Genomic DNA, 14,789 nt, shown 5'->3' on the forward strand with positions numbered 1-14,789 from the left:
CATAATGAGCTCCACAGCCATACAAATTTACTCAGTGGGGCACTGGACAACACAGTAAGCAAGGTTTGCTAATCCATCCAACCCACGTTCCATTCATAAAACATTTAAATCATTTATCTGAGCAGTTTAATCTCAAGCAACGTACACACAGTTATATGCACATATGAATCAGTAAACCAATGCTATGGTGTGCACACACAGATGAGTTATAGAAAGAAGGATCAAAGGGTGGAAGAAGATAAGGAAAAGGTGGAAAATGACAAAGTGGATAAAGAATAGGTCAGGACTGGGGGATTATGTATACCTTAGTCCCGTCCACTGGATTATGGATGACGGTTGTCTGAGGTTCCTGGAGGAAGAGGGGGAGGAGGAGGAGTAGGAGGAGGGGAGATTGAGGAACATGGAACAAACAAGAGAAAGGAAAGAAAGGGAAAGGAAGAGAGAGAGGAGTGAAAAGAAAGTGAAAAAACTGTGACATAAAAGTAGATCGAGATGGACAGAGTGCAAAAACAAGGACAAAGGAAAAAAGAGTGATATGAATGTTGGAAGAAAAGAAAATGTTTGTTAAGGCTGACAAAGGAGAGAAGGGAGAATCCTCCAAAGCCAAGTGAGTGGGTGGAGGAGCTGAAAACCGTAATGTGGAGTCAGTTCTGTTCTCTGCAGCGCACGTACACGTGCACACACACACACACACACACACACACACACACACACACACACACACAGATACAGATACAATAAGTGCACACCTTAGGAAAGAGACAGTATAAAGTTGAGGTAAAACTGGTTTACCCAAATTAAAAAATACATATTTTTCCTCTTACCTGTGGTGCTTTTTATCCATCTATCTTGTTTTGGTGTGAGTTGACATGTTTTGGGGCTATCAGAGGTAGAGATGTCTGCCTCTTCTCAAATATAATGAAAATAGATGACACTTGGTTTGTGGCGCTCAAAAAAATACATGTGAAAAAGTCGGCAACAATATCTCAAAAATTCCAAAACTCTCCAAAACTGATGACACGGTTACTCAAAATAATCCACAGGCCTTTATGTGAGAACTCTCAAGTAGGGACTACTTCCTTTCTTCCTACTGATGAATGAGAGCCTAGCTGACTAAGGTAGCTAACTTTACAGCTGTCTTGTCTTGAGCACAAGCCTCTCGTCCATGAGTAGATATTTGCTTCCTTCTGCTCAGTGATATGACGGAGTTACTTAGAAAGAAAACAGTTTCTACAAGAAACTGCCACAAGAATGTGCCATCTTCCATCATATTCAAGGGAAGGCAGACATCTCTATGGCTGATATTTCCAAAACCTGGCAAGTCACATTAAAACAATCTAGATAGATGAAAAGTACTACAGGTAAGAGGAAAAATATTTCCTTTTTGATTGTGGATTTAAGTGTCCCTTTAACTTTTCCAGCGTTTTGATGAACATCAGTGCTTTTTATTTCAGCACTGCCCTGCAGCCCATGTACTATTCTAAGCTGCCTCTGATGTCCTACATGATGTAAACACGTACAGAATCAAGAAAATTCCATATTACAATTAAGAGAAAATCAGTCAGCTCATACAATATAAATGAAATGTGCTCAGACGTAGATAAACACTAGCTTCAACAACTTACAAGGCACAACCATAAAAAGACTAAGATGTCCCACAAGATGAAAACGGGTCATTCTGTTCCTTCACACTTGTCTCAACAGAAAAGGCAAGCACTGCCGGGCAGAGACTGGCATCATTTCAGGCTTCTAAAAGAAATTCAGCCCGAAATTAGTCACATCATAAGATTAGCTGAACTTTTCTGCTTGTCATTTTTTCTGCTATAAACCAAATCTAAATTTCCTTGCTGCTGAAACTAAGCACAGTAAGCACAGTGATTTATATAAAAAGGGTCTGTCTGCAATCAAATGTCCTTTTCGGCTTTTCTGCTAACAATTAGTGCACAATTAGTGTCTCCTTTCAAACATTTGTACTTGAGCTTACAAACCCCACAGTGTTGCATTCTTGCCCTGCAGTGCAGCTGGCACTGGCTGATGGTGATTCAGGATGTAGACAGATATATTTCTTCCTTTTCTACATCTCTCCATGGTCTGTTAGGAACTGTCATTTGATGTACAGTAAATCAGAACCCACAATCACCCTGCCAATATTCACTGTAACGCCCCTCCCTTCCTCTCAGGAAATGACACCTTTGTGGTGACCAATCATCAGCTTTCTCCCTGGTGATGATGGTGGTGTTGTCAGGGCAACCATCACCCAGGGCAACAAGCATCAGTGGCAGCTTGGGAGATGACGAGGAGTGAGAAAAAAGTACCTGGGGTTTGTAGATTAGAAGGATGGGGCTAGTACTGATGATGGCGTCACATCATCAGATGGGGAAGAGTTTGAACGACACACATCACCACTGACCTTTCACTAGCACTGTTGTTCTTACTGGGATGTTTTCATGGCATTCTAAGCAGGTAAATGATTCCATTTTGTGACATGTAAATACAACCAAGCACATACATATTTAAGCACATTTAAGATTCCCATCATCCTACTTTGCTGCTTCCAAGTTAAAGAATTAAGGTCATGCCAGTGAAGGCATAGAGCGTCTCTCCATGGCCTGGCTCTGTAATGATGGAGTTAACTACCAAATGGCTAAACAGCAACTTGCTGAAGCAACACACACACACTCTGCCTATTTCCTTCAAAGGTCAGAATAAAATACCTCTTGTGCCCACACTTCCATTCTGTGAACGTATTATAAGAGCTGGATACTGGACCCACATATGGTACCCATTCAGTCCAATAAAATATTCTCACCTCATGCATTAAAAGGTTCTAGCTTCCAAGTTATGTGGGTATGTGGCCCACTGAATATGCACAGTATTTTTTAATCCCATCATACCATGATCCCATCATCATAATCCTATGATTTAATGTTTCTATTCTGACTAAATTGTGTGCAGAAGGAAATAGTGTCAGATATGTTATGCTTTCACATACTGTACCTCACTATAATGCACTTCACTATTGGAAAACAACTAAAATGCTGGCATGATTAATGTCCACATACATCCTCTAACAGTGTATATAAAGAAGAACACTTGCACAAGATGTTTTAATCCTCTCCTCCACTCTTTCAATGAGCACATCCCATGAAATTTCACCCTGAATGCTTAGCAGAACATTCCTACACAGTATATGGCTTTACTCATGAAAAACAGAGCATGGAGGATTGTGCCATTCTTATCAAAGGTGAGGATGATTTCTTCAGCTACTGAATGACACCAAACCATACGCAAGATGGAGGGGATTTCACCTGAAGTGTTTTTGTGCTGGTTACCAAAATGCTTATCGAAAAGAGAGGTAATAGGGTCAATACTCGAGATGCAACGATTGATTGGCCAGGGACTGGAAAATTATAAGTACAAAATTATGGAATTCATGACCATGTTTGATCATTCTCCATAGTTAAGAAAAGAGTGCTACCAGAGCAGCGTGGCTCCTTTAAGAATGTGCAGGGGGCGCTCGTGAGGTAGCCCAAAATCAATGGGGGGCTTATGGTACTGTAGCCTCAAAATGTAACTTTTATGGTGTACTTTCTTTTTTTACAATATAAGCAGCAGTGACAAGTATTTGTGGCATACATGCCACTTTATAATATTCGCCATTTTGGTTACACATCAATCAAACACTATGTATCATGTATGTATCATTATGGTTATGTTCACATAATGGTAATTGCAGTTAGCCATTGTAACATTGCTAGTTGTAAATCTTTACCCGACCAGTCAGCATACACTAGCAGAGTGCTTTATGGGCAAAACCATCTGCCCTGTAAGAAAGACAAATGGGCTTTCATATTTTTTCTTTTCAATACTGATACATAACACTATACTTTCAAAAACTGAAACAAAATTTGACCGTTTTTGTCCAGAAGCAGGTGTAAATAATTATTTCAAAGCTTCATTGACTCCTGTTCATTGAGGACTACCTCGCGAGTGCCCCCTAGGCGAATTGCAGCCAATTTTCGGTACAATGGGATTAATAGGGACTGGACAGCCCGTCCATAGAAGGGCTGTGACGAGAGCGAGAGAGTGATCGGCAAGTGATGGCATGTGTCCAGCAAAACAGAAGTGTATACAGAGTCAGCCATAAGTTTTAGTTGACTGTAAATGTTCAGCTCAAGTCATAGTCAGTTGGTAAATAAATGCTACGACTTCTCAAGACTAAGCAGAGATCTCGTCTGTACTGTTTGTAAAGTGAAGGGGTTAGTCCTGAAGCAGAAGTTAGCTTCAGCACAGGAGGAAAATTTGGCTGGAAGGACAATCTACAGACCTTTGGACTTTGGTGCTTGCGCTGCAGTAGGGGGCTGTTTCTCATAAATAGGAAGGTGGGGGTAAATCGCACTGACAGGCCCCGGCAGGCATTGACTGTTGCTTCCTCTTTGGAAAACTTTCACTGACAGAGAAAATGGCATGGTAGCACGATATCAACTCAAGTGCAAGTCATATAGCATCCCCACCTGCCATGGGGAAATGCTTCCTGACACCACCTGCTGGTTTAAGACCTTTCCGACTGCTGTAAGCCATCACAGCGGCCAGGCAAAGATCAACCATAATCCACAAGACAAGCAGAGAGGAAAACAGACAAAGGTGAAGGAGCAGGGGAGTGGGGTAGGGTGAAGGTACGGGTGTCAAAGGACAGACAGGTGGTGGGATAGACACACAAACATGCACACACACACACACGCACGCACGCACACACACACGCGCACACAAACAGCTGAAAGGGGGACTTAGGAGGTAAATACCAGAGCAGGTGAAGGGATGTTTCCTTTGGGGCTGGTGACTATGCTGTTTTTGGTGCTGTTTGTCTGGGGCTGTGCAGGAAAGGAGAGGAAAGGGAGGAGACACAACAAGAGTGTTAACAACAGCAAGAGGTGTGTTTGTGAGCACGTGTCCATGCATGCGTATGTGTGGTTTTGTATGTCGGTTTGTGTCCTCGCACTCCTATCCTTGTGAGAAGTAATGAGCTTTTCACCTTGGTGTTTGTGACTTTCTTTTAGTTAACTGTCATTTCAGTTAAGTTAGAATTAATAACAGAATATGAGAAGCAGCCAATAGAATAAACGTGTTTAATTTATTTTGCTCAAAGTCCTATAAACTACATAAAAAGGTTAGGTTTAGAGAATAAAGTTACACAAATTAAGAAGAGGAAAACTGTGATTAAGCTGGAATTGAAGGTCCCCACAAGCATAGTAAGATAAACATATGTGTCTGTGCGTGGACTCCAGTGAAAAAAAGGCCACCTTCAGCATCCATTCGCAATACTGATCTGTAATTCTGAAAGGTGACGTGAGGGGGCAGGTGACACTGCATGACATCATCGTGTTGTCACAGGCGACTCCTGCTGATTAGGAGTGCATATCGCAACAATGCAACCCTGCCAAGTGGCCGAAATGAATCGCCTTTATAAGCCATGATCAAATGCTCCTTTGAAGACCACGCATCAAAGGGCGGCCAGTGCTTTCTAGGTTAGTTCAATCATAATGATATTTGCATTGAATTTACATCACATTATTTGTAATCTTGTCTGGAAAGACATTAATTTCAAATAGCTAAATGGAGTCCTGAAAGTGGCAGTGAATTCACTCACTCTAAGAAGTTACATTACATGGGCCTTAATCATGTAACAATATTACAGCTAAGCAATGCCCACTAGTCAGTGACAGAGGTCAAGAGGAGTGACTGATTATTTAATTTTGCAAAAGGTGAGATATTTCCATCCAACTCTAATGCTAATCAAGTTAGCGGTATTCTCTCACATCAGGTGCTTCTACCTGAATTGAAGAAAAAAAGATACTAAGAAGGAGCATACAATTAAATTAATAAGGTCAGATTGTTTGCTTTCAAAGCAGTGTGTGTGTGTGTGTGTGTGTGTGTGATAATATTATGAATCCTGTAAGCCACTGGGCTTACTAAAGAGAGGACAGGAGAGGAGAGGAAAGGAGAGGAGAGAGACAAATTTCTACATCAGGAAAGTGCAAACACATAACACAGTACATGCACATACACAAAACTGCCACAAAAATAAAAGCTAGAGTAAGCTGACAATAAGATGACTTATGACATTTCACACAAACACTCACACGCTCTTACAGTGAACTCACACACACCCATTCCCAAACAAACACTCACACTCTTGCACACTTTAAACCCAATCAAAGCTGTCGTCAGCCATCACTGCTGCCTCTGCAGTGCAACAGGAAATGTATTCCTCATCAAAGTTGTGAAGGCGAGATGCCTTCGTCAAAGCTTGTCTTCAGCATCAACTCAAAAGTCTTAGCATTCGCTTCATGAACGACTGTGGCGAGAAAGACCCTGATACTCCTGGATGGCAGCTAAAGAACGGCTATGATGACAACAGGGACCAAAGTGGACAACTGGTAAACCATTTGTGATACTGAAACCCATGGTGACATACTTAATCTTGCACATCAGAGGGCATATGCCGAGAAGAGATCACACATCTTCACACAAAATCAATATGGTTTAATACCAAGAACAAAGAAGACGAAAGTGGGTTGAAGTATTCAGAGGTGTTTCCCCAGGTGGGCAAGGAAAGTGGTGCACAGTGAGAACAAAGAAGGGAGAGGTGCAGAAGGGATGATGGGTATATGGGAAAAAGGCCCATGCTAGCACAGGAAAAGACAGTGCCTCAAAGAAGAAAAGAGGGGTCAAATTCCCTTCCAAATCACTTACCTGAGTAAAAAATGTCCCAGGTGCTGTACTCAGGTGGCCCTAGGAGCAAGCATGCTCCCTTCTACCCATATTTTATGTCTGCCTTTTGTTTGAAGCATGTGCAATGTCTTGTAAGACTAGGTTTTTGTATCAACACTACAAGCACACGCACTGCCTCTCTTTCTAAAAGTGTGCCCCTGACAGATCTGGAGCAGCATCCCTGGAGAAACTCTGATGGAACTAAAACATCCTGCTCCGAACACATTTTGAGAATAATGTCAGGGTTATTCTTGTGGCAGTTCACTGCACAAGGCCCATGTGGTGGCCTCTGCCTGCCACTGAAGTTTGACTTTATGAATATGTTATTTTCTTTTGTCATCACTGCTCATATTAACTTCTCAGTTCCTGTAATTTCTAACAAAGTGCTGCTACTGTTGCCAATGTGTAAAATGACTCACTTTCTGCAGACCACAGCATTATTCTCGGGAAATACCTGCATGACACCTGACTACTGTGAAAACATTCATTGAAAAAATGTTTCACGAACCAGACACCACTGTAACAGGGATTGATAATTCGGTGAAGACAAGTCAGGGAAGAGGTGGATAAAACAAATTCAAAAACAATCAATGAGAGAAAGAGAGAGAGCAAAAAAAAGGAGTGACTGGGCAACTGCATAAAAAGCATGCTCACCATATACTGGACAGTAGAGCTGGACTTGCGTTTCTGTCCTCAGGCGATTGATGGATGGATGGATGTATTGACGAAAGGACGGATGGATGGATGGTAGAAGAAGGGGGGAAACAGAAAAAGTAACCAGTGACAAAAAGTGAATGTGCTGGCACAAAGTACAAGAGAGAACTTGTCAAACCAATACTTGTACACTTTGATGTCAAGGCAGCTTTCTGTCATTCATAAGAACAGGTTTAGACTTTTCCTGGCAGCTTGGACAAAGCAGAAGAAGAAGAATGAGTGTTTCCCCACATAGAAATAAGATTTCCAAGTGTTCCTGCACAAGGAGGGAGAAGCAAGCACACAGCAAGTGGTGGCCTAAGTGGAAGTCATCAGGAAGAAGACATAAGAGTGGGAAGCAGGCCACAGATGAGTGGTGCACACGGCAAAACTGTGACCCACTGTTCTTTAAGTCACAGAACAGTTGAGGCAGCAAGGAGGAAAAAGATGGAGGCATAATAGCATAGCAAGACAAGGAAAGGCAAAATGTATTCTGCGAGATTATAAAGTCAGTTGTTACATACAGCATGTATGCGTCAGCAGTATGTCAACTGTTAGAGCAGTAATTTGGGGACACAGGTGTAATCACTTCAAATGAACAAAAATATTTGAAACCTAATTTGTTGGATTGTACATTGTTGTGAATTCAGGCCAATTTAGTTCATAGAACCAACACATCACTAAGAATGCTACATTGGATAACGTTTGGAAATGAGAAGAATAGACTGTGTGTGTTATCATTATAACCACACTGCATGAAGTATGGCTTCTATGGGAAGTAGTTGGCAGCAAGGGGAGGGGGGGCGCGGATGGTAGTGTGTAGTTTGTGCGAGAGAGAGAGAGAGACTGTCTGCTTGAGCAGAGCAGCTGAAAAACATCAGGTGCCATTACGGATTGACGAACCGGCGGGAGAAGAAAGATGAGGAGAGTCCGATGAGAGGAGGTCAGAGTCACCAAAGAGAACAAAAAGGACACGTGGAGGGAAGAAACCGAGGAGAAACAAGGGAAGAGGGAGGGAAGAAGGAGAGCAGGCACAGCAGCAAACGAAGAAGACGCCTTTAGAAATGGCTTGGGGCGAGTGTGTGGGGAGCCTGTTGCTAAGCAATGAGTGCGGCGCAGTGGAAGTAAGCGTCTATTTCTGTCATCTGAGTTTCCAGGGTCCAGACTGGCAGCTATTCCTGGAACTGGAGTCACATTCCCGACTGAGCAAGGAGAAAAGGGAGGGGGGCCATGTGCACGCACACACTGCTGCACATGCACATAAGCATAGGACACCCACACTTACACACACTCGATGTGCAGGCATGCTCACACCCCCATTTGCGCTTTCATTCTCTTTTCAAACTGACAAACAAAATGTGATGTATTCACATACAGTCACATTTACACAAACACACACCTGTATGTCCACGTGTGCGCGCAAAGCTCCGCCTAACAATGCTGACAAGCAAGCGAAACACATTCGTTTGCGTGGACACCATGTTCCAAGCTTTGTCGCGCTCCATCATGCATGAACACACAGACACGTTCATGGAAGTTCTGTGTGGGATGTGTTACTGCAGCGTGTGCATGTGTGAGCGTGGGATGGTGAGAGATCTTCATTAAAGGATGAATAGGAATGTGGGGTTAAAGACCAGATGGGGTGAGCAGGAAAAGGAAGCACTGAAAGAGGAGGAAGAGACCGAAATGGAGGGATGAGAGACATAGGAAGCAGCAAAAAACGAATGGTGATGGCTGACAGATGGTTACATTTAATAATGGAGATGGAGAGGTGGTAGTGAGCTGAATAATGTCGAATTAAAATAAAGGCTGCTTTCAGAAGGATGCGCTACTTGAGGCGTGTGGTCTGGCAGGCATCACGCATCACATGCACATACACACGCGCACACATGTATCCAGACACATGTTCACAGATATGTATCCAGAGTAGGGCTGTGGCTTTTTTAAAACAAAACCACAATCACCACATTATCACAAGAAATAACACATCCTATGACATCATGACAACAGGATGAAAAACAAACAAAATTAATGAGAAACAAGCACATTCATCTACAAAGAAAAGAGAGGTACAGTAGGCAACGGTGAGATTGGGAAAAAAAGAAAAAAAACAGAGAAAAACAGCAAAGAGGAGGAAGAGGCAGAGAAGTGGGAGGAGGACATGTGATGACCCTTACCTTGACATCTGCCTTTTTGTTGAGCAAGGTCTTAGCTGCTGCAATGACAAACACAGGGAAAAACAACTCAAGTCAGGATTGAAGACAAACAGAAAATAAACCAACAATGACTTTTCCAGTGATTCACAATATCGGCTACATATTAAACCTACACTGAATATATTACATTTATGTGTCATTTTGCAAAGCAATGTCTCAGCAGTTGAGGTAACTTTCAACTGAAAAGGCAAGAGCACTTCAGGATCCGGTGATAAAGTGTTTAAACTGTTTTATAATAGTACTGTAACTCTTCCAGTTAGGCAACAGAAGTCACTAGATACTAGGAACAGTGACTGTGAGTCATGACCTATTGCCAATAAATTACAGTTCGCTTTGATGTTTTTCCTCCTAGCAATGCTGTGCAGCCAAGATGTCTTCTAAAAATAACTTCCAGCCAACAATCAATGCAGAAGCTTGTCTGTGACAAGCTCATTATGCACTGACACGATCTGTAAACTAAACAGGCGCATTAGTGTGATGTAAGGGCTTTTATAGATCCAGCCAGTTGATGTTCCATAGTGTCTGATACTAAAGGCCAGATGTGGATTCCAGTCCATCCATCACTACACTTATTTTCTTTTTCCTGTCTTGAAACTAACTACAAGGTCTAATTACTTTAGGGCCTGAGCCCAATGCTGTCTTTCAACAATACAAAGATGCTGTTGTCAGTGAAATAAAAATGCAGTCTAATTCACTGTTTCAAATCAACTCTTGTACCAAGGTCCCCTCATGGCTGCGAGGAAGACAAAGTAAAGATGGCTGCCTCGCACGGCAGTCATCTAAACCCAACAATAAGCCCTGCCTTAAAGAACTCTGTAGGGGCCTTAAGGAGGATTAGTCTTCAGTCTGCTCTCTAATGAAGGGTAATGAGGGAGGGTATGAGAGAGAAGGGAAGGAGAGAAAGAATGATACTGTAGACACAGTAGTCTGATGAGCATAATACCCATAATCCTTTACAATAGTGGAAACTGTGAGACAACAGGAGACAGTCCACAGGGCATTCACCATGACTACACAAGCTACAGCACCAAGGTGGTCCCACTGCTTCAGATAGATACATGTTCACCCAGGAGGGCCCCCAAAATAAGAGCCAGACTCTGTTACGTTGTGCCGGGGGTGGCTGTGGGTGTGTCCGTAAAGATGAAGACAAAGGATTAACACGAGATTGAACATGCAAATGCGTGTACTTTCTTCGCTTTTAAGTTGATACTAAATGTGCAGCAGGCAACATTTTGGTACTACACAGCTTGAACTCTGGACAAACAAATAGAGGAAAAGACCCCAGATACACAAGAAGGGATGACTATTATCAATGTACAGCAGCAGGAATTTTAACTGCTCTGTGGCTGTGTAGACAGCAGTTCAACAATTTTTGATATCACTGAAATAAAAGAACCTAATCTCATTCATGTCTGTGAGCTAAAAATAATAAGATAAGATAAAAATAATTAAAAATAAAGTCCTGATTAACTCTGGATCAATGTGACATTTTTGTTCCAATAACTATACTGAAGAGTATGGTGTATGGATCATAAGGCCTAGGGATGCGGTAAGGATTCGGCCTAAACACGTGATATGCCCTCTTACCAGGTGAGCTACAGGGGAGCCTATTAAATTGAGATGTTTATGTTCATGAAACGTGTCACCAACTCAAAATTAAAGCACCTGTCAAAGTCATAAAAAGGCTACATTAGCGTGATACAGGAAGCCATCTTGCTGACTCAAACTCACAAGTTTCTAGCATAGTAAGGTCACATTACAAAGAATAAACAAACAAAATTCATTTGGGAAATGCTGGTGCCTACCACACACCAGTCTAAGTGCCAACTCCTGTCCCTCTTGCTGGCCTAGATGTAATCCTGGCTGGGACTTTTTAAGGGGTGCAATTTCAAGTCTAATCAGATGTAATCACATCAGCAGCCAGCCACATTACATAAAACACTATTTCTGGCGGTATGGGATTTTTTTCTTGCTCTCTGCCTCTCTTTCTTTCTCTCTCTATGAAGATGAGACATAGCTCCTCTCTGATTTTCTCACTTTCCTTTCCAAACAAACCTCCAAGCCAGATACATTGAATTTTCAACAGAGGCTTGACTTCAACGAGAATTTCAACTGGGCAGTGATGTTTTCAGGGGGGAACAGAGGTGCAATCACAAGGATAACTGGATCACCAGTTAAAAGCCTAGTTGGAGCCTGGATCATTCCTTTAAAGTCAAAAACCACACATCCTTACAAGCAGACTTTTAAAGCTGTTGCTTGAGACAGGGTGTGTGGAATACATCACCGCAGCTTTATGTCCTGACTTACTTTTTTCACTTTTCTGCCTCGGTGATGCAGTATCTCATGTTTGAAGTGAGGTCTGCATATTCAGCATTCAAAGAATGAGTAGCAGAAAGTGATAAAAGAAGCACTACATATTCAGGAGGAATGTGAGTGGCATGAATGTGCATGGTCTATTGTTGTGCCGTTCTTCCTCCTTCCAAAGGCTGGTTGTTACTGAGGAGAAGAAATGGGGTCAGAATAGTGTCAAGTTCATTCTGTCATATTCTCTGATGGCTTGGCAGAGGAGGAGAGAATATGAAAGAAGAGCAGAGAGGAAGAGCAAGGAGAAGAGGAACGATAACAAGTGATAAGGGAATTTCACTGGACGCTCTCCAAACACCATTATTGTGTCAAAATGGCGAACTGGATCCTCTAAAAAACCCAAACTGAGGTAGCTAAAAATTCCAGGGACGAAGAGGATATCTCTGTTGAAACCTGAAAAATTAAAGGTAGCTTAATTCAAACCGAAGGTGGAGAAGCAAGGAGCGCTCCTTACCTTGCCACAAATTACACATGAAGCAAGAAAAGAGAGGAGGAAGAGATTAAAACAAAAGCAGCGCTATAAATCCCCACTAAAAACACGCAAGATGCACCACTGCAAGAGCGAAGCAAGGATGGGCATGGGTTCACTTGAAGACTGACACAAGCCATAAACAAGAAAAAAAAAAAAGTTTTCAGGAGATGTATTAAGCTACTGGGTACAAAGTATGTTAAACCAGTTGACCAGGACACACTAAAATATACATTTGTATGGGCACAGGGTGAGGTCTAGCGGACAGTGTGCTATTTGTGCGTATGAATACGTAAGACAGGGCCTCCAGTAAGCCAGTGAGGCAGAGTGAGGCTGATAGGGGGAGACAGCCCACTATAAATATTTGATTAGAGCCTAGTGGAGTCCCAGTGGTCCATGGAAACAAGGACACTGTCACTACTTCTGTCTCCTCAGCTCAATGTTGGACTTTCATGTGAAGCGTTTTGTCATTTTTCCCAAAGGTTTATTTCTGCATACCCTGAACAAACCCATTAGGTCAGGTTCACATTAAAATGTCCTCCGAATCAACTGCTCTTACATTGGGTCTCTGGTGGAATGTTTTGAAGCCTACATTTGGGTTATCAGCATTAAGATCATTCAAAGAAGGAGTATTTTTTTTTTTAACCACTAAATACTGTAAAAAAGCCATTTTTTCATGAGGTGGCTGACCAAACAACAGCTAAAGGCAAGTAAACATTAGCTTTACTTACTGTCAGAGGGGCAGAAATATGGATGCCCACATTGCTCTGTGTCAGCTGCCTGCATAAATAGACAGCTTGCTAATAGGGTTAGCCTTAAGCAGCTGATAATCCATAGCATGACAGTGTTTCTACAAGTTTGATTTGCCACCCGACCAAAAAAACAAAGGCTACTTCATACACTTTTGAAATATCAACTTTGGTGGTTGCTACTTGCTTTTGATGTCTGTAAAGCTGTGTTCAGAGAGAAAGCGTAGTTTGTGCAGTTTGTTCTGATTTCCCTACACACTGGCACTTTCTGTTGTATCCCTTTAGTCTTTCTCATTTCTCCTCTGTCTCTGTACGTTTCACAAATAGGATCCTGAAGCCCAGGGGTAAATGTGACTTTTTCGCTCCAGCTGAAGTATTTTCACCTTGTGCGGACACTTCACTTCTTCACATCATTTGTGGTGCCCCAGGCAAGTCTGAAACCACAAGTTTCCACTGACTTGGTATGTATTGTGTGTAACAGTGCTATTTCTAAAATTTGCTAAGCGTAGTAAAACAACAGCTTCAAAGCTTTTTGACTTCACTTTGAACCAGCCCAGCCTTGCATCTTCCACAGCGTTCACCATGCACCAAAATCCCCCCGGTGTTGCAGCGCATGCACCAGTCCAGTGCCCCATGCAGCATTCACCAACAGCTCTTGGGCAGTTCCAATCCTTAAAGTGACAGGGGCAAACTTTCCAGTGTCATTGTCAGACAGAGAAAAGAAGAGAGAAGGAAAGAGAAATGAAGGACAAAGTGTGATGTGAAATTATGAGGGAAAGAGAGAAAGTGGGAGTGATGTTAGTGGAGTTGTAGACGAGTACTGTGTGACAACAGTGACCAGAGAGGTAGACAGGATATATGACAGGTGATGAGGTAAAATGGAGTGGTGATGTGACAGGAGGGTGGTGACGTGGAAGGACAACAGCGAGAATAAAGAGGGGTCAGGAGTTTTGGCTGGTGTAATGGGATGAACATGGGGGTCAGTGGCGATGACAGGGCAGTGATGGGCGCGGCAGCCACCCAATCAGATCTTAGACAGGAGCTGACAGATGTGTCGACATGGAAAATGACAGCAGTGGCTGGGCTTCCATCCAAGTCCTTCATAAATTATGAAGCATCAACAAAGAGCGGGCAAATAGGAACTGAAAATGTCCGTTATTGCAATAATTAATTTCTGATTTGCTTTAAGAGAAAAAAAACAGCAACAGAGGCACATCTGTTAACTGTTTATGATGACTTAGTTGAAAAACCATGCCTACTGCAACTCTCACTGCATCTACTGTGTTTTGACCATTAGCTGCATTAAATAAATGCCTTCCTTGAGTAAAAATATAAAATATACAACAGTTTTCTTTGATGTTTTTAGAATTTAAAAATCTTTACTTGGATGGATGGATGGATGGATGGATGGAAAATACCTTAGTTGTATTTTATTTTTGTGACGTTTTACAGGGTTGCAGAAAACTTAATAGTTAGGCGGAAACAGAGTTAATGCTACAGATGACAAGTGAATGGGGAATGTAGGTA

At 42.2% G+C, this 14,789-nt stretch overlaps 1 protein-coding gene across 50 annotated transcripts in view; it reads right to left on the reverse strand.

Annotated features, from left to right (window-relative positions):
• Window positions 1-14,789, reverse strand: part of camk2b1 (calcium/calmodulin-dependent protein kinase (CaM kinase) II beta 1) — a 71,130-nt gene that overhangs the window by 16,337 nt on the left and 40,004 nt on the right. For 10 of the 50 annotated variants that reach the window (XM_046385586.1, XM_046385585.1, XM_046385576.1 and 7 more), the window contains 4 exons: window positions 9,642-9,679; window positions 7,426-7,458; window positions 4,803-4,871; window positions 305-349 (listed from right to left, as the gene is read on the reverse strand). In XM_046385586.1, coding sequence (XP_046241542.1) covers window positions 305-349; window positions 4,803-4,871; window positions 7,426-7,458; window positions 9,642-9,679 — 185 coding nt within the window. The remainder of the gene's footprint in view (window positions 1-304; window positions 350-4,802; window positions 4,872-7,425; window positions 7,459-9,641; window positions 9,680-14,789) is intronic. The other 40 variants (XM_046385590.1, XM_046385599.1, XM_046385598.1 and 37 more) reach the window with 13 other exon arrangements.

The sequence above is a fragment of the Scatophagus argus genome, chromosome 4 (assembly GCF_020382885.2).
Source record: "Scatophagus argus isolate fScaArg1 chromosome 4, fScaArg1.pri, whole genome shotgun sequence".
NCBI lineage: Eukaryota > Metazoa > Chordata > Actinopteri > Scatophagidae > Scatophagus > Scatophagus argus.